Here is a 19669-nt window from a genome sequence, read left to right on the forward strand (position 1 = left end):
GACCGAAGGGTCTGTTTCCATGCTGTACATCTCTATGATTCTAAGACTGTAAACAACCTGACCAAGTGAAGAAAGATTTTCAATGTGTTTGAGATTGGGGTCCATTCTAAGTGTCCTTCAACTTCAGTATTGTTTCTTAGATCACAATTTCCTGTTGGGTTAGGACTCTGATGCTGGTGTATCCAATGTAGGGCCCAAGGCAACAACATGTTAGAAACAATTTTCCATTGATTGGTGAGAGAATGTACTTGCTGTCCAATGGGTGGGGTCAGAAAGGTGGCCCTCCAGCACAGAAGAAACTATAGTATGTCATTATGAGGCAGCCTCTCAGCAACTTAAAAATAAAATCTGAAATTAAAAGAAATTGCTCCTTTAAGGCATTCAGCAACAAGAGAAGGCAGAGTCTGTTTAGAGGCAGTAATTTGGTATCCATGCTGCTAATTCTGTGGGTAGATCTCACAGACTGATTGGGGAATTCCAGTCAACCTCTGATAATTAGCTTTAATTGCTCTTTAACTTATCTCAATTGACAGTCTGTCACTTTGAAGATAGACAGCATTCCTGATCTTGATCCAGCCTCTGGGAAACTGTTCCAGTGAGGAATGATGCTGACAAGTTAACATGTTGGCTCCCTGCATGGGGGAAATTATGCTTTCCCTTCCAATCACCGCTCCAGACAAGACAAAATCACTGCCTGTAATGACCCTAGAGAGGTTCTGCTCGATAAAATCCATGCACATTACTTTTCAACCATTCTAAGGGGTGAAGTTGGTCTATTTCCTCATGAAAGGTCAGGTTTTCATGCTGAAAAAGATGGCAAGAAACCCATAACGATTTTGACTGAGCAGAACTCTCTGTGTCTCCCTCCAGTCAGGCAGTTTGGAAGGCAGCAGTGGGCCCTCATCCTAAATAAAGACCTAGGGAAGGGTGGGTTGACACAATGCCTGCCCAGAGAGAGCAGCTGGCCAATTAGAGATACGCAGCTCTCGTCTACAGCAGACTGCAACTGCTGCTAGAGTATAACCGAGATCACGAGGAGCAAGATGTCAGGTAAGGGTCTTTGTTTTTTGGATGGGATTGAGGTCACAGGAGAAAGGTGTCAGAAGCAAGGATCAGGGGTGGCTCTCAGTGGCCATGATTCTGCCCTATTTCCAGTCCCTCAATTAAGCACAAACTTGTGCTGTTTGAGTGACCCTCTCAATAATTGATAATCTGCCAGTGACTAGCCTGCTCATTGGGTTGGCTGACTTTCTTTTCATCTCATCCGGTGTGAAGGTAATCTCAGCCCAGGAAGGATCAGGTCCTTATGTTGTCTGACCAATTAAGAGCCTCACTTGGTGGTTGGGCATGAAAGGTGAGCTTGGATGTTCCCACTCAGAACTTAAGTCTGGTTCAGGAGGGAACGCAGCAGCATTCTGGGATACTGCCAACCCACCACATTAAGTTATCTTCCTGCTGCCTGCAGGACCAGCCACATGCCAGATAGAGTTAATGTTTCAGGTTGACAACTTATCTTTCAAACTAGGATGATCAGAATCCAGAATCTAGATGAGAGGTCATTGACCTGAAAAGTTAACTCCATCGATACTGCCTGACACAACTGAGAAATTTCCACTTTTTTTTATTATTCTTATTTCATATTTGCAGTATTTTGATTAATTAAGTTCTGATGCAGACAGCTCTGCAACATTCCCAAGCTGATGGTGAACTGTCAGCAGACTTTAGATCTTTGCAGTTTGACTCCAGATGGCTGGAAAATTCCTGGATAGAGTGATCCCTGCTGGACATGTAATGGAACAATTACCAATTCACCTTCTGTCTGTAAAGCGTGGCCTATTTAGAGAAATTGTGCAAAAGAGACACTTTACTTGTGTGGAGTTATTTGAAGCTGAGACACGTGGTGGTGGGTTTTAATCTGTATCAGGCATTCAACCAATGAAAAGAACTTGCTGCTTCACTGTAAGTGGAAAGTCTAAACAATTAAATTGTCCAGGTGTAAAAGAAAGAGCCCTTAGTAGCAGAACATGCTCCATTATCCATCCAGACTAATGATGCTTAGGTTATCCAATGCACTCAGGGATCAAAACATCTTTCTCAGATAAATCAAACAATGAACTGTGAATTTTGGAGATCTGAAACAAAACAAAAAAGAAATTCCGGGTGAAACTCAGCAGGTCTGGCAGCATCTGTGCATCAGAAAAATTCTGATTAAGAGTCACTGGAGTTAAAACATTAACTGTGTTTTCTCTCCACAGATGCTACCACACCAGTTAAGTTTCATCAGCAGCATCTTTCTCAGGATCTATAATTGTACCCCTGCTTTTTTGGATACAGTCCAAAAGTCTCAGTCTTTACAGAATTCCTAATGCCAATAATGAAAATATGCATACAAGTATATTTTGTGTTATCAAAGATGCAGTAAAGACTGAGAAACAGGCAAGATTATAACATTTCTGAAGTTTTGTTTCCTCTGGCAATGCACTAGTTAATATATTCACACAAAATTCCTTTCTGTTCTATTTTAACACAACCTGTTTCATGAATTAACACCAGTCTCAAAATAGCACACAAAGGAAGCTTAAAAGAATACATTAATTAAAATTGTATGAGAGGAAAATAAAGTCTCCCTACAGATCCTAAATAAAGGCCTAAACAAAAGAGCAAGTTGGATGAACAGTGTTTTGTCACTCCTAATTCCTTAAATCTATATGAAAATTAATGTTAGCTCTCTAAGTTTTAAACATTTTGTATTCTGAGAGAATTCCTGAAGTTGTGATTCAAATATTTATTTAGGAGAAGAAAGAGTTGATAGAAAGGAAGCAGTCTATGGAAAATAACATGGAATGGAAGAGTTCTACTTCTATGGATGTTCCCGATGGCTCATCGAGGTAGGAGGTTTTACTACAATTACTGGATTAGTGGTGCTGGAAGAGCACAGCAGTTCAGGCAGCATCCAACGAGCAGCGTTGCTGCCTGAACTGCTGTGCTCTTCCAGCACCACTAATCCAGTATTTGATTTTCAGCATCTGCAGTCATTGTTTTTACCTTGTTGGTTTTACTACAATGACAAATGTTTCAGCTTGTCTTCCATTGTCTAATACTTTCCATTTCTTGTCTATTGGAGCTAAGTTTTTTAACCTTCAGCAATGAGAGTTGGCTAGTTCATTGAATAGAAATCTGGTTTGTGATGCAAAGCGATGCCAGCAGAGCAGGTTTAATTCCCATACTGGCTGAGGTTACTATCAATGACTGTCCTTCTCAACCTCTCCCTTTATGAAGATACTCATCTCTCTAATAATGAAGCAGCTCTATGGTCTGATAGGACTCTTGACTTAACCTTTAAATCAGTCAAGCAGAAAATTATTTACAATATATATTAATAGACTGAATGTACTATTGCCATAATTATGAATGATGCAAAAATAGGTGGGAAGGCAAGTGGTGACACAAAGAATTCAAAGAGAACCAACAGGCAGGTTAAATGAATGGGCAAAATCTTGGCAGATAGACTATAATTAAGGAAATATTTGAGGAACATAGAGGAGCTGAATATTATTTGAATGGAAAATGCTACAGAACAGAGGGATTTGAGAGTCCTCAACCATGTATCTGAAAAAGCCAGCACTCAAATTCAGAAGGTAATAGGGAAGGCAAATGACAAATTTAAGCCTATATTTCAAAGGAAATGGAGTATTAAAGTAGGAAGGTTTTGCTAAAACTGTACTCTGCATTAATTAGAAGCTGGAGTACTGTAAGCAGTTTTGGATCCCTTATCAATGGAAATATATACTGGCACTGGAGGTAGCCCAGAGATAGTTTATTCAGCTCAAACCAGGTATGGAGGGACTCTTTTGTAAGGAAAGGTTAAGTAGGGTGTAGTTTTGCTCGTTGAGCTGTAGGTTTGATATCCAGACGTTTCATTACCTGGCTAGGTAACATCATCAGTGGTGACCTCCAAGTGAAGCGAAGCTGTTGTCTCCTGCTTTCTATTTATATCTGAGCTACAAACCTTCACAAACCTTGCGAAAATCTTGCAAAAATGTTAAGTAGGTTGGGCTAGTACTCACTGGAATGTAAAAAAAATGAGAGGCAACCTTATTGAAAAATGTATGATTCTTGGCAGACTTGACAGGGTAGGTAGAGAAAGGTTATTTCGTCTCCTGGTTAATTCTAGATTCCGAGGACGTAATCTCAGAATAAGGGATTCAACATTTCAGACAGGGTTGGGGAGGAATTTCTTCACTCAGCTGGTAATGAATTGATAGAATCAGAGTCATACAGCATATAAAGCGATCCTTTGGTCCAACTTGTTCATGACAACCAGGTTTTCTAAACTGAATTTGTCCCATTTCCCTGCATTATCCTGTGTCACTCTAAACCTTTCCTATCCATCTATCTCTCCAAATGTCTTTTAAATGTTGGAATTGTACTAGCTAACTACCACTTCCGCTGGCAGCTCATTCCATATATGCACTACCCTCTGTGTGAAAACATTGCCCCTCAGGTCCCTTTTAAATCTTCCCCCGTCACCTTAAACATTTTTGGACTCCCCTACCAGGGCGAAAAAATCTTGGCTTTTCACCTTTTCACTGTCACTCATGATTTTATAAATCTCTAAAAAGTTACCCCTCAGACTCCAACACTCCAGAGAAAAAGTCCCAGCCTATTCACTTCTCCTTATAACTCAAACCCTCCAGTCTCAGTAATACCCTTGTAAAACCTTTTTTGCACTTTTTCCAGTTTAATAACATCCTTCTAATAACAGGGCGACTAGAATAGTACTCAAAATGTGACCTTACCAATGTCTTGTATAGCTGTAATATGATCCTAAATTCTATAATTAATGCTCTCATCGATGAAGGCAAATAGTTTTCTTCAACATCCTGTGTACCTGTGATGCTACTTTAAGGGAACTGTGTACATGTACACCCAGATCCTTCTGTTCAACAACATGTCCCAGGGCCCTAACATTAACTGTATAAGTCCTGTCCTGGTTTGTCTTACCAAAACGCAACACCTTGTATTTATCTGAATTAAATTCCATCTGCCATTCCTTGGCCCATTGGTCCAGTTGATCAAATCCCATTGTAGTCTTAGCTAACCTTCTTCACCGATAACAGTGAACCCAGCACTGATCTTTATGGTACATTGCTGATCACAGGTTTTCATTGTGAACATCAACCCTCTACCATGATGCTCTGACTCCTATTGTCAAGTCAATTTTGTATCCAATTAGTCAGCTCTCTCTGGATCCCATGTGATCTAACCTTACTAACCATTCTATAAGGAGAAAGTGAGGACTGCAGATGCTGGAGATCAGAGCTGAAAACGTGTTGCTGGAAAAGCACAGCAGGTCAGGCAGCATCCAAGGAGAAGGAGAATCGATGTTTCAGGCATAAGCCCTTCTTCAGGAATCAGGAATCTTCAGGTTCCTAAAGAAGGGCTTATGCCCAAAACGTCGATTCTCCTGTTCCTTGGATGCTGCCTGACCTGCTGTGCTTTTCCAGCAACACATAACCATTCTATAATGCAGGGGACCTTGTTCAAGACCTTGTTAAAGTCTAGGCAAACAACATCCACTGTTCTGCATTCATCTATCTGCTTAATCACCTCTTCAAAAAACTCAATCAAGTTTGAGAAACACGATTTCCAATGCACAAAGTCATACTGACTGGCCTTTCTAAATGCATATAAATCCTGTCTCTCAGAATTCCTCCAACTGATGTCAGGCTCACCAGTCTATAGTTCCTTGGCTTTTCCTTTCAACAGTGACATAAAATTAGCCACTTTTCAGTCTTCTGGCACCTCACTCATGGCTGTAGAAGATACAAATATTTCCAGTAGGGGCACCGCAATTTCTTTCCTAGCTTTCCACAATGCCCTGGGGTAAACGCAATCATGTCCTACTTTTATTTGTGTTAAGCACCTCCTCTTCTGTAACGTGTACACTTTTCAGGACAGCACTATTTATTTCCTTGAATTCCCTAGCTTCCATGTCTATTTCAATAGTAAGTACTGAAGTAAAGTCTTTGTTTAGGATCTCACCCATCTCTTGTTCCACATGTAGATGGCCTTATTGATCTTTAAGGGGCCCTATCCTCTTCCTAGTTACTCTTTTGCATTACTTATAGAATCTCTTTGGATATACTTATAGAATCTCTTTGGATTTTCCTTAACCTTATCTGCCAAAGTTATCTCATGTCCCCTTTTTGCCCTCCTGATTTCCCTCTAAAGCGTGCTCCTGCGCCCCCTATAATCCTCAATGGATTCACTTGATCCCAGCTGTCTGTACCTAACATATGCCTCCTTTTTTTTGACTGGAACCTCAATATCTCTACTATTCCCTACTCCTGCCAGCCTTGCCCTTCACACTAAGTGGAACGTGCTTTCCCTGAACTCTCATTATCTTGCTTTTGAAAACCTCCCACTTACCCGATGTCCCTTTACCTGTGAATGGTCTCTTTTACCACAGAGAGTTGTAGAATCGAGGTAGTTGGGTGTATTCAAGGTTGAGATTTTTAATCAGTAAGGGAATCAAAGGCTATAGTGAAAATCCAGAAATGTAGAGATAAGGCTTATCAGATCTCATTGAATGGCTGTGCAGAATCGATGGACTGATCGCCTCATTCTGCTTCCAAGTCTTATGGTTTAATGATCTTATTGTCCTCTGCAGTTCCTGCCCAATTTTCATTTCCATTGGAATCAAGTTGATTCTATATTAACTGTGGGAACTGCTCCATCAGGTTACTATGCAAGCTGTGGAAGTGAAAATTATCCATTTGGTCTTTTTTGATTTTCTCAGCATGAACATTTTTCAGAACACCTGAGAAATGTTTTAATGTCTGTCTCATAGTTGTCTTAACTGGTTCGACCTTCTGTACATCTTTTTCTTCTGATTTGCTTCTTACTTTGGGGGTCAGACAGCTCAGTTGGCTAGAAGATTGAATATAATGCAGAGAATGAAGCCTATGGCAATTGCCTCCTTGGCTTTCCCCCTACTTGCAGAGTGGTGTCCATCAAAATACATGTAACCTATTGATTCAGTGGAGCATGCTGGCACAGTTCAAGTGGTTCAGGAAGTGATGAAGCACAAAAATGCACATTGCTTCCACTTAGAGTCATAGAGATGTACAGCACGGAAACACTTCAGTCCAACTCATCCATGCCAACCAGATATCCCAACCCAATCTAGTCCCACCTGCCAGCACCCAGTCCATATCTCTCTAAGCCCTTCCTATTCATATATCCATCCAGATGCCTTTTAAATGGTATAATTGTAACAGCCGACACCACTTCTTCCGGCAGCTTATTTCGTACACATACTACCCTCTGCGTGAAGAAATTGCCCCTTAGGTGCTTTTATATCTTTCCCCTCTCACCCTAAACCTATGCCCTCTATTCTGGACTCCCCTGACCCAGGGAAAAGACTTTGCCTATTTACCCTATCCATGCCCCTCATAATTTTGTAAACCTCTATAAGATCACCCCTCAGCCTCCCTTGCTCCAGGGAAAACAGCCCCAGCCTGTTCAGCCTCTCCCTATAGCTCAGATCCTCCAACCCTGGCAACATCCTTGTAAATCTTTCATGAACACTTTCAAGTTTCACAACATCTTTCCGATAGGAAGGAGACCAGAACTGCATGCAATATTCCAAAAGTGGCCTAACCAATGTCCTGTACAGCCACAACATGACCTCCCAACTCCTGTACTCAATACTCTGACCAATAAAGGAAAGCATACCAAGCACTTCTTTACTATCCTATCTACCTGCGACTCCACTTTCAAGGAGCTATGATTAAATTAGGTGTAATCAATTCTTTATTTTTTACTTTTCAAAGGTTTAAATTTTCACTATTTAATGCTGAATATGTTTAACTAGGCTAAAGATACTGCAAAATTGTAAATTGTAATTTTGCAGTCCATGTCCTTCTGTTTTCATCTCAAAATGTGGAATCCAGAGATTCAGCTTTCAGATGTCGCATGTGACTGGAGATACTCTCCTGTTAATCGTGCACAATAGCAATCCAAATTTCTGAAATCTGTTTACGGTGACTAAAACAGTCACCCACAGTTGTGAAGTATAAAATATCCCTTAGAGCTTTACCTCCAGTTGGGATGAGACTAACTGGGCTGTAACGTGTTTTTCTCACCCTGCTTTTCTTTTAATAGAGTGTAACATTTGCCAGCCATTATTTCTTTGGCATAATTCCTAGTTTAAAGAACATTAGCAAATGACAATTTGTGTCTCCTTTATCTTTTCTGTTGCTCTTTTTTCTTTGTTCTGGGATGAAAGAAATGTATTTTTAATACAATTAAGTTACTGTTGACTACGCCCCACCACCATCACACCACACTCTAATTAATGTTTCTCAATTGCCAGCTATTAATACTTTGCATATTTACATATAAACATTGCATGAATGCCAGTCATGAAGCCTTTTTAATAGGTCTCCTTTAAAATGTTCTGCAAAATCCCTTCCTTAAATGACATAAAACAATCATAACAATTTAATTGTTCTCCCAATCCTTTTTAGATGGTTTAAAGCATAAGCCTTAATGTTTCTCATCTTGATATCAGGAAGGCAATATATTCGTTCACATCCCCAAGATATCTATTCGTAAGAGCATAAGAAATAGCAGCAGGCATACACAATTCAACTCCTTCAATCTGTTTCATCATTCAATAAGATTACATGATATCCATATCCCTTGATTACATTAAGCGCCCAGAAATCTCTTCATGTCAATTTTGAAAATAAGGACATACAGCCAACTCTGATAGAGAATTTTAAAGGTCCTCAAACCTTTTATTGAAGAAATGTCTCTTTATTCAACTCCTAAATACAATTGAACCCTTTATGCTGAAGCCATGAGCCAAGGTGCTAGCCTCTCCAGCAAGTAAGATGTTCAGTCAGCAACTACCTGTAAAGCCCATTAAGAATTTTATTCCTTTCAATAAAATTGCTTCTCATTCTATGCCATCTTATGGGACTGCAATGCAGCACATAGATGTTCACAGCACAGAAGGAAGCCTTTCAGCCCATCAAATCCACCAATTAACAATGAACTTCCTACATTCATCCCATGTTCCAGTTCATGACCCACAGCCCTGGAAGCTATGTTACAAAAAATCAATGTAAAAATACTATTAAATGCTTATGAGAGTTTCTGACTCAACCACCTTTCAGGCAGTGAATTCCAAACTTCCACCACCCTTTGGGGGTGAAGAAATTCTCAACTGTCCTCTTAGCCTTCCACCTCTTATCTTCCCTTGGTTACTGACTCTTCTTTGAATGGAAAAATGCCTTCCTATCCATTCTATTAATATTCCTCATTACCTTACACACCATTGTCAGCCAACAATCCAATGCAATCTTTCCTTACAGCCTATGCAACATCCTGATAAATTTCCTGTGAGATATCTGTAGTATAATCACAACCCTCCTATAACATGGTGACAAGAACCACATGCTGTACTCTAGTTGTGGCCTATCCAGTGCTTTATACTGGTACTGCTTAACCTCTTTGTGTTTACATTCTATGCCTCAACTAATAAAGGCAAATATCCCAAATGCATTCTTAACCACTTTATCTATATTCAGGGATCTGTAAATATGCACACATATGCACCCCAAGTTTCTTCTGATCCTCAGGAATTTCCAGGGTCCTACCATTCATCCCTTGTCTTGTTAACCCTCCCTGAGTGCATTATCTCACACTTTCTCAGGTTGAATTCCAATTGCCACTGTTTTGCCCAGCTCAGCAGTCCAATAATATCCTCCTACAGTTTATGGTTATTCTTTCTACTTACCACTATATCACTTTTTATGTTATTTGTGAAATTCTTGAACATAGCTCCCAACATTTCAGTCCATGTCATTAATGTACACTACGAACAGCAAGGGCCCTAACAATGAGCTCTGAGGAAACCCAATTGGAATCAGACTTCTAGTCACAAATACATCCCTCAATCAACACCCTTTACTTCCTGACTCAGCCAGTTTTGGATCTTGTATGTCACGTTGCCATGGATCTCATGTTAAAATTTGCCTTGTTAAATTTCGAGTTAAGTCCACAAAATGTTAAGTCAAATTTGTTAAACATAACTTTTCTATATATAAAAAAGTACTGATTATCCCTGATTCGTCTGTGTCATTGCAAGGTCAAATGTATTCTGTTCCTCAGTGTTTTTTTCTAATAACTGCCCACCAGTGAGGTTAGAGTGAGTGGCCTGTAACTTGCCAACTTTTTTTTAAAGAATAGATAGCATTAGCAGTTCTTTAGTCCTCTGGCACCTCACCTGTAGCCAGGCAGGACTTGAACATTACTATGAGGGATCTTGCTAACTCCTTGTTTGCTTCCTTTAGAAACCTGGAATGCCTCTCATCTGGGTATGTGGAACTATCCCTTTTAAGGCTGCGGAATCTGCTGGTACCTTCTCTCTCTCTCTCTCTCTCTCTCTCTTTCTCCATGTTAATTTCTTGTAATATTCTGAGATCCTCCATCCTGATGTCTATATCTGCATCCTCCTTTTCCATTGTGAATATTGTTGCAAAATATTCATTGAGACTGTGCTCATATCTTCTAGGTGTATACACAGATTGCCTCCATGGTCTCTCCCTGGACATATCAGTTTTTAATTCAGAAAATAATCTGTGTCTTTGCAGTAATCCCAATAAATAATACACATAACTTCTATGTATTTGCAGTGAATGACTTAAAGAAATTGCATAATAAGATTTCAAGTTCTAAAACTGTTACTATAACTATAAAACTAAAAGCAATATTGCCTAATCATTACTTAGTCAGAAAAAAATCTATATATGTATAATAAACCCACATGATATATATACTTTACAGCATTCTTTCAACAAAATTTGCAGTCTTTTCAGCAAAGAATCTGAAGTCACTTCCAGCTTCCACTGGTTCACTTGCCTCATTTGTTGAGTCATGACACCCAGTGACTGTTGAAGGCCTTGTGCCTCAACCTTCTGAGAACTCCCAGACTGACTTGCAGCAGTTAAGCCCTTTCTAGCAGTTTCTTCTCTGAACCTCACCAAGGTGGGTGGGGGGGTTTCCAGTCTATTTAAATTGCTACACAGTTTCCCATTCTTCAACCAATGGACAAACTGTTCCCAGCATTTGGTGCAGTAGCTAATTGAGAAAACAGTCATTTCTCGCTGCAGAATGCAATGACTGCTGGTCTGTCCCACTCTTGCTCTCACTCACTTCCTGTAAAAATGTCTGGATGGAATCTTGTGACCCTCCCTCTCCCCACCTTGTTGAATTTAGTGGTGAGGAAGCATTCAATCAGATGAGTGGCTCTAGGGATGGACACCACCACCTTTACATTCTGACTCTAATCTCCTGGGTGGAAAGGTTTTCCCATCCTGCTGACGATTGAGTAATTGATGTTAAGGAACATGTGCTGAATCCATACACGTGTTAATTATTTGCTAAAAAATCATTTATCACTGTCACACTGTCTTCCCTTATTTTTCTCGCTAATTCTAGTGCTGAAATGGCTTGCAATGAGAGAAAGCTTTTACAATGTTGCCATTAACCAAATCAACCAAAAAGTATTTGTTAACAGGTTTCAGGATTTTCAGCTAGAAGTTTCTACGCTACAAGAAAAGATATTTCATCTGGACAGTGTTGTCACCCAACAACATCGAAACCTCTACAGTGTAATAAATACGGTGAGGTGCAGAGCATGATATTTATATAAGACATTAATGTTTATTCCACGATGTAGGAAAATAACAATCAAACTACTTCTGCTATCTCGCTGTCCGGGTGCCTCAGTGGGCAAATATGCAAGCTAATGGAGTATTGTGTCATACAGGGTCAAGTGCCAGGTTCATTCCACAATCTGTGTTGAGTTCTCTGGCCTCAGTTTGGATAAGAGTTGAGAGATGACCATGCAGTCTGCCAACACTCAGTATCTAAGCATAGTACTAAAGAAATTGGAACAAGAGGAAAGCAAACAAAGTTGCTGACAATCGTGCAAGAATTCAAAAAGAGTTAGCAACAACTTGGAGGAAGGAGGCTAAGAAAAGATGATAAGCTAGGGTAAAATGTCTCATCATTGTTCATAATCATTATTTTTGCACAATCCTATTTCTGATGGTAGTGATATTCTAAGACTCCTCAAGTACTGGAGTAATCAGAAATAGCATGATTTTACTCCTCAGGAGGAAGTTTGTGAGCCGCTTATCCAACCAGATGACAATACCAGAAAATCAGATTAAATTATCTGCAGTCTAGACACTGTAGTTCATTTCTAAAATATCAAGTTTGGAAACTACATTAATCTCAGTCTGAGGTCTACAACTAAACATTAACTCAACACTGATGCTCATTCTTTCAACGATTTTCTGTTTTGGCTCCAGATATCAGCATTCTTTATCTACATTTATAATGTTTTGGATATTGATGGATGAATGAATAATCAGAAAAATGCGCACATACATATTTACTTGGCAAGGCTAAAAAGGAATGTATATGCATATATGTATATAAGGATATGAATACAGTTAAGGTTAAAACCAACAATGCCTAATTGAATGGTGAATTGAGTGGCTTACACTCATCTCCCAATGTTACTGTGTTAAAAGTGGCTCTTAGTTATCCCACAAGATATGATGTGTTAGTTGTTTTTATTTCATGTGTGTGTAAAAACTGTGAACTAGAAGGGACCTCCTCACCCACGAAGGAGAAATCTGAAACATCTTCTGCTGTATTTTATGTAATACTTTTTTTATTCTCTTCACAGATTGAAAATTTGAAAATGAAGTTGTCAAAACAGGATCAAATTATACTCTCTCTGAGGGAACAAGTTGGCATACTTGAAGCAGAGGTGTTTATTTGTAAATTATAAGCACATGAAGCTAACATGTTGATTGCAATGATCATTAATTGCATTGTGCATTTATCAGGACAGTAGAATATGAATTGACTGAGTTAACTTTCATCTCACAATCTTTTTGTTCCTAATTAAAACCAGCACTGTTAATTTATTATTGTGTGAGATAGGACTCAAATGAACAGAAAATATGGCAATTAACATTGTGGAACAACAATGTGAAACATTTCAAAAGGTGCTTAACAAAGTGCAGCAAATATATCTTCCACCTTGAAAAGAAAGAAAAAAAGCTAAACCCTTACCCTTAGGGATAATTAAATATATAAAAGAACAATGGAGGTTACATAGGCAGTAGAGTGCATTAAACATCCATGTCTAAACCTCAAATCAAATACCTAGCCTCACAGTTACTGGTCAATGTTAACCCCCAAGCATGAATATTACCACCCACTTACATCCCAGGATATTGTCCAGGTCTTGCTGCACATAACATGGACTACTTAAGTATCTGAGGACTTATGAATGGTACTGAACATTGTGAAATCGTCACAGTACATCCCCACTTCTGGTGTTATGATGGAGGGAAGGTCATTTGTGAATGAGCAAAAGACGGTGGGGTCTACAGCAGTAGATACTTAAGAATTAGGAACAGGTACAGGCCATTTTGCCTTTTGAGCTTGCTCCACCATTTATTAAGATCAGATAAATCTTAACTTTCTTAACCATAACTTAACTTTCTGCCAGCAGTCCATTACCCTTGACTCCCTTGTATTTCAAAAACCATCCTGAGGAATTCCTGCAGAGGCAGTAATTTTTCAGGTTTAATTTGTCCTGATTTGTGGACAGGGCATGCCTGGACAATTCTCCACATAGTTGGGCCAATGTCATTGTTTTAGATGTATTGGAACAACTTGGCTAGTTTTGCAGTAACAGTTTTCAATACTATGTCCAGAATATTGTTAAAGCACATAGCCTTTTCAACTATTTCTTGATATCACATAGATTGATTCAAATTGGATTCAGACTGAGACTTGTGATGAGACACTTCTAGAGGAAGCCAAGATGGATCATCCTCTCAGAACTTCTGTCTGAATGAGGATGATGTGCTGGTCACCCATCATTGAAGATGGTGACATTTGTGGAACCTCCTCCTTCAGCCTGATGTCGAATTATCTGTCACCACATCTGAGTGTGACGGGATTGAAGAGCTTAGATCTCATCCATTGGCTATGAGATTGTTTAGTCTTGTCTATTTTAGAGACAGCTTCTGCTGTTTGGCATGCAAGTCGTCCTATGTTGTGCCTTCACCGGATATTGTTAATCTCTCACCCAGTAACTATTAAAAAGACAAAATTCTAACCTTCAGTCAGCTCTGACTTTTGCTGGTAGGATTTGCAAAGAATGAGTTGGGCACTTTAGACCTGATAGGAGAAGGTTTAAAATTATTTTAGTTCTTCAACAGGATAGAGTACCTTAGATTCCTTACAGTGTGGAAACAGGTCCTTCAGCCCAACAAGTCCACCGAAGAGTAACCCTCCGAAGAGTAACCCAGCCAGACCCATTTCCCTCGGACTATGGGCAATTTAGCATGGCCAATCCACCTGACCTGCGCATCTTTGGACTGTGGGAGGAAACCAAAGCACCCAGAGAAAACCCATGCAGACACGGGGAGAATTTGCAAACTCCACGCAGGCAGCCTCCCAAGGCTGGAATTGAATCTGGGACCCCAGTGCTGTGAGGCAGCAGTGTTAACCACTGAGCAACCGTGCCACCCTGTACTTTTGAATATAGCTTCAGGACATCTTTGGAAAAACATCAAATGTCAGTTAAGAGATGTCAGGCATTATGTAGCATTATTAAAGTAGATAGGAATCTTAAAAAATGGAAAATATCATTGGAACTGTCAATTTTATTGGCATATTCAAGAAAGCCATGAAAGGAACTGTCAAGTTGGCAACATATTCAAATCTCTTGCTCTTTCAAACATATCTAACGCCACTCTCCTGCCTTTTACTGATAACAGAGCTGATTAGATTAGATTCCCTACAATGCGGAAACAGGCCCTTCAGCCCAACAAGTCCACACCGACCCTCCAAAGAGTAACTCACCCAGACATATTCCCTACTCCCTACTAATGCATCTAACACTATGGGCAATTTAGCATGCCGATTCACCTGAATTGCACATCTTTGGACTGTGGGAGGAAACCAGAACACCAGGAGGAAACCCATGCAGACACAGGGAGAGTGTGCGAACTCCATGCAGACAGTCATCCAAGGCTGGAATTGAACCTGAGACCATGTCACTGTGAGGCAGCAGTGCTAACCACTGTGCCACCCTAAAATATTTTGTTAGCCCAACCTTTACCCACCTATTGCACTCTCAGCTATCTACGCCATATCCCCAGTCCCGCCTCCCTCCTGCGGGTGCAGGTATGATGGGCTGAATGGCTTCCTTCTGTACCATAATAATAATTCTATGATTCTGTGAAATGGATAGCATTTTCAACTTGTTTGATATTATGAAACACAGCTGTTTAAGTCAATAACCTCTTGTACCAACTTCTGCCCATGCTGGTAGCTGTCATAGAGTCATTGAGGTATACAGCAAGGAAACAGGCCCTCTAAACCTTTCCTCCCCATGGACCTGTCCGAAGGTCATAGCGTCATAGAGTCATAGAGATGAACAGCACGGAAACAGACCCTTTGGTCCAACCCGTCCCTACCAACCAGATTACTCAACCCAATCTAGTCCCATCTGCCAGCACCCAGCCCATATCCCTCCAAACCCTTTCTATTCATATACCCATCCAAATGCCTCTTAAATGTTGCAATTGTACCAGCCTCCACCACTTCCTCTGGCAGCTCATTCCATACACGTACCGCCCTCTGTGTGAAAAAGTTGGCCTTAGGTCTCTTTTATATCTTTGCCCTCTCACCCTAAACCTATGCCCTCTAGTTCTGGACTCCCTGACCCCAGGGAAAAGACTTTGCCTATTTACCCTATCCATGCCCCTCAAAATTTTATAAACTTCAATAAGGTCACCCCTCAGTCTCAAACACTCCAGGGAAAACAGCCCCAGCCTGTTCAGCCTCTCCATATAGCCCAAATCCTCCAACCCTGGCAACATCCTTGTAAATCTTTTCTGAACACTTTCAAGTTTCACAACATCTTTCCGATAGGAAGGAGACCAGAATTGCACGCAATATTCCAACAGTGGCCTAACCAATGTCCTGTACAGCTGCAACATGACCTCCCAACTCCTGTACTCAATACTCCGACCAATAAACGAAGGCATACCAAATGCCTTCTTCACTATCCTATCTACCTGTGACTCCAATTTCAAGGAGCTATGAACCTGCACTCCAAGGTCTCTGTTCAGCAACACTCCCTAGGACCTTATCATTAAGTGTATAAGTCCTGCTAAGATTTGCTTTCCCAAAATCAGCACCTTGCATTTACCTGAATTAAACTCCATCTGCTACTTCTTAGCCCATTGGCCCATATGGTCAAGATCCTGTTATAATCTGAGGTAACCCTCGGGTCTTTTAAGTGTTGTAATTGTACCCGCCTTTACCACTTTCCTGGCATCTCGTTCCATATACACACCACCTTCAGTGTGAAAATGTTGTCCCTTTTATATCTTTCCCCTCTCACCTTAAGTCAATGCCCATCTGGTTTTGGACTCCTCTATCATGGGGAAAAACCTTTGCTATTCACCTCAACTGTGCCCTTTGCCTAACCGTGCAACATTCCTGATGAAGGACTTATGCCTGAAATGTCAATTCTCCTGCTCCTCGGATGCTGCCTGACCTGCTGAACATTTCCAGCTCCACACTTTTCGACTCTTGACTCTCCAGCATCTGCAGTCCTCATTTTCTCCTATGCCTCTTGTGATTCTATAAACCTCTATAAGGTACCCCTATGCTCCAGAGGAAAAAAAATCCCAGCCCATCCCCAACCTTTCCTTATAACTCAAACCTTCCAATCTCAGTAACATCCTTTTACATTTTTTTTGCACCTTTCAAGTTTAATAACATCCTTCCTATTTCAGGGCAACCAGAATTATACACTGTTCTCCAGTGTCTTGAACAGCTGCAACATGACATTGCAACTTCTGCTCTCAATGCTCTGCCCAATGAAAACAAGCATGCCAAACATGTGTCTTACAAGAATGCTTTGAGGAAGTAACAAGCAGGGCAGATAAGAGGAAGCAATGGGTTTTCAGAAGGCATTGTTAACATACCACATGTTAGGCTATTTTATAAGCGGTCATGGTATTAGAGGTAGTATATTAGCTAGAAAGACCCAGCAGGCCCTTGCCTTGGTAATTTATTTCACTTTCTATAACATTTTGGCTTAAAACTTGTTTCACGTTACCTTCTTATTTGATGGCTTCTAATTTTTAACATTTCAACCTTTCATCATGAACAATTTTTAACACTAATGTCACTTTCCTTTAAAATCCTGAAACCTTCTTTGAAGTTATTTTGAAGTCTCACCTTTTCAAATGACAAGAATTCAAGCTTTCAACTTGGCTAAACTTTTCTCACAGTTAAAGGTTTGGCGTAGGCATGATGGGTTGAATGACATTTTTCAGTGCTGCACAGCATGTTCTATTTGGCTTTGTACTCTGCAAAAGGAAGTCACAACCTTCCTTTAACTGAATACAACATGTTCATACTGATGAAATTTTAAAATATTAAGAACTTCATCAGCATTGCCACAATTTTAATCTAGTACTAGAATATGGAAATACTAGCAAATGACTTACTTTATTGTTAAACAGAACAAAGAACTGAAATACAAAACAGAAGTTTACTCTGAAAAGCAAAACAAGAATGCCTCACCGGTATCCTCTGTCAGGTAAATCTTGAGTTTTTTTCATAATAATGTACATTAAAGAGTTTGGAAAGTGGATACTTAAAGCACAATATATGAAAATAATTGTTATTTCTTAGCATTGTGCCTATCTTACTAAATATAAGTTACTACTGTACAATGGTGGAGAAGTTATTGCCTGGAAGGGTGCAGCTCCAACAATGGTCAAGAGTCTTGACACCATCCAAGATAAAACAACCTGCTTAATTGATACCATATCCATAAGCATCCACTCCCTCCACCACTAACACTCACTCGCAGCAGTATCATCTGTGAGATGCACTGCGGAAATTCACCAAGGATCCTCAGACAGCACCTTCCAAACCCATGACCACTTCCAACTGGAAGGACAAGGGCAGCATATAAAAGGGAACACCACCACCTGCAATTCCCCTCCAAGCCACTCACCATTCTGACTTGGAAATATATTGATTTTCCTTCACTATCACTGGGTCAAATGGAATTCCCTCCCTCATGGCATTGTGGGTTTACCCACAGCAGGTGGACTGCAGCAGTTCAAGAAGGCAGCTCACTACCACCTTCTCAAGGGCAGCCTCGGACAGGCATTAAATGTAGGCAAGTCAGTGATGTCCAGATCCCACAAATGAATAAGACAAAGTAGGCATATTCACCAAAGAATTGAAAATTAAATTTGGCCCCATCACAAACACAAGAAAATAAACCAAAAAGAGTTGAATGTAAACTGGATTACAAGAATGTATAATTCATATCGGATTTTTTAAAAATCAGGAAAAATCCCAAGTAAGTTTAACAAAAGCAAAGGTAACCAAGAGCATGAATTAATCACATATCGTCTTCAGGATAATGAAAAGGGGCTTTTATTGAAAGGCTCACTGTGTCTTATTCTACTGATTAAGAAATGCAGATAATCATATCAGTAAATGTAATATGTCACAAGATAAGTCTTGGTTATTGAAAGATGATGGTCATTTGGTCTTTTCTGTTTGTCTACTTTGGTCCTCGCCCTTTCTTTGCGCCACACTCCATAGTTATGAATCTGCTCGAAACAAAACCCCGTACCAAATGTTAATGAAGTGGAAAAAGAACAGTGCCTGAACATGGATCAACGGCTTCTGTACAGCAGAGTGTTTACCACAGAAGGGCTGTTCAGAACAGAGCTTGATGTCTCTGCGCACGGAACCTGCCTTCCAGCTGCCCTGGGACCAAACAAGCATCAGAGGATGAAGAGCAAAAATCAAATTTGTCTGAAACTGGACATGACGAAAGAAAGGTTTCATGCCTGAGTCTGTGGTCTTTCAGATACATTTCATGTTAAGAAATAAAATGCTGTAAATGAAAAAAAAGAGGAATGTAGAGGCAATGAAATGAAAATGTTCTATGAAGTGCAGCTTCGAAAATTAATGATGATACAACTTTTATTCAAGCATTGTTATGAAAACAAGCCTTTACTGCGTCATTTAAAGTCTCTTAGCGCATTATCATATGATTTACTGCTTTACAGAACACATTATTGTGCAGAGCCAGCAGCAGGTAGTTTTAAACAATGCTGCATGCCTATTTTAATTTTTAATTGAGGTAGCATGGGCAGAATTTAACATGTACAGGGTAATTTGCTTGTCTGAAATAAATCTTTTATTTAATTGTTTTTATTCTGAATGAATATACTTGTAAATGGTGGAGTTAATACAGATATGTAAAGGTAAAATCACCATCTTCCAACCAAACTAGTCTCTCATTAGAGAGGGAGGTAACTGGTGGCAAGTTTAACCTGAGGGTCACTAAACCTCAGGCAAGGGGTGAACTTGAGTCAGAGAATCATTTGTGATAATTTCAGCTGGAATTGAACCCACACTTTTAATAGAATCTCTGCAGTGTGAAGGTAGGCATTCAGCTCATTGAGTCCATAACAACCCTCTGAAGAGCATCCCATCCAGACCCACC

The 19669-nt window shown here is 40.0% G+C and overlaps 1 protein-coding gene across 1 annotated transcript in view; it reads left to right on the forward strand.

Moving 5' to 3' along the window:
• The window catches only part of LOC140482679 (coiled-coil domain-containing protein 68-like), a 67499-nt gene extending 48126 nt beyond the window's left edge, over positions 1-19373 (forward strand). The window contains exons 7-11 of the mRNA XM_072580193.1: positions 2794-2888; positions 11594-11699; positions 12776-12859; positions 17655-17731; positions 18757-19373. Of these exons, the coding sequence (XP_072436294.1) occupies positions 2794-2888; positions 11594-11699; positions 12776-12859; positions 17655-17731; positions 18757-18823 (429 nt within the window). The 3' untranslated portion in view covers positions 18824-19373. The remainder of the gene's footprint in view (positions 1-2793; positions 2889-11593; positions 11700-12775; positions 12860-17654; positions 17732-18756) is intronic.
• The last annotated feature ends 296 nt before the right edge of the window (positions 19374-19669 follow it).

Source organism: Chiloscyllium punctatum, chromosome 1, assembly GCF_047496795.1.
Source record: "Chiloscyllium punctatum isolate Juve2018m chromosome 1, sChiPun1.3, whole genome shotgun sequence".
NCBI lineage: Eukaryota > Metazoa > Chordata > Chondrichthyes > Orectolobiformes > Hemiscylliidae > Chiloscyllium > Chiloscyllium punctatum.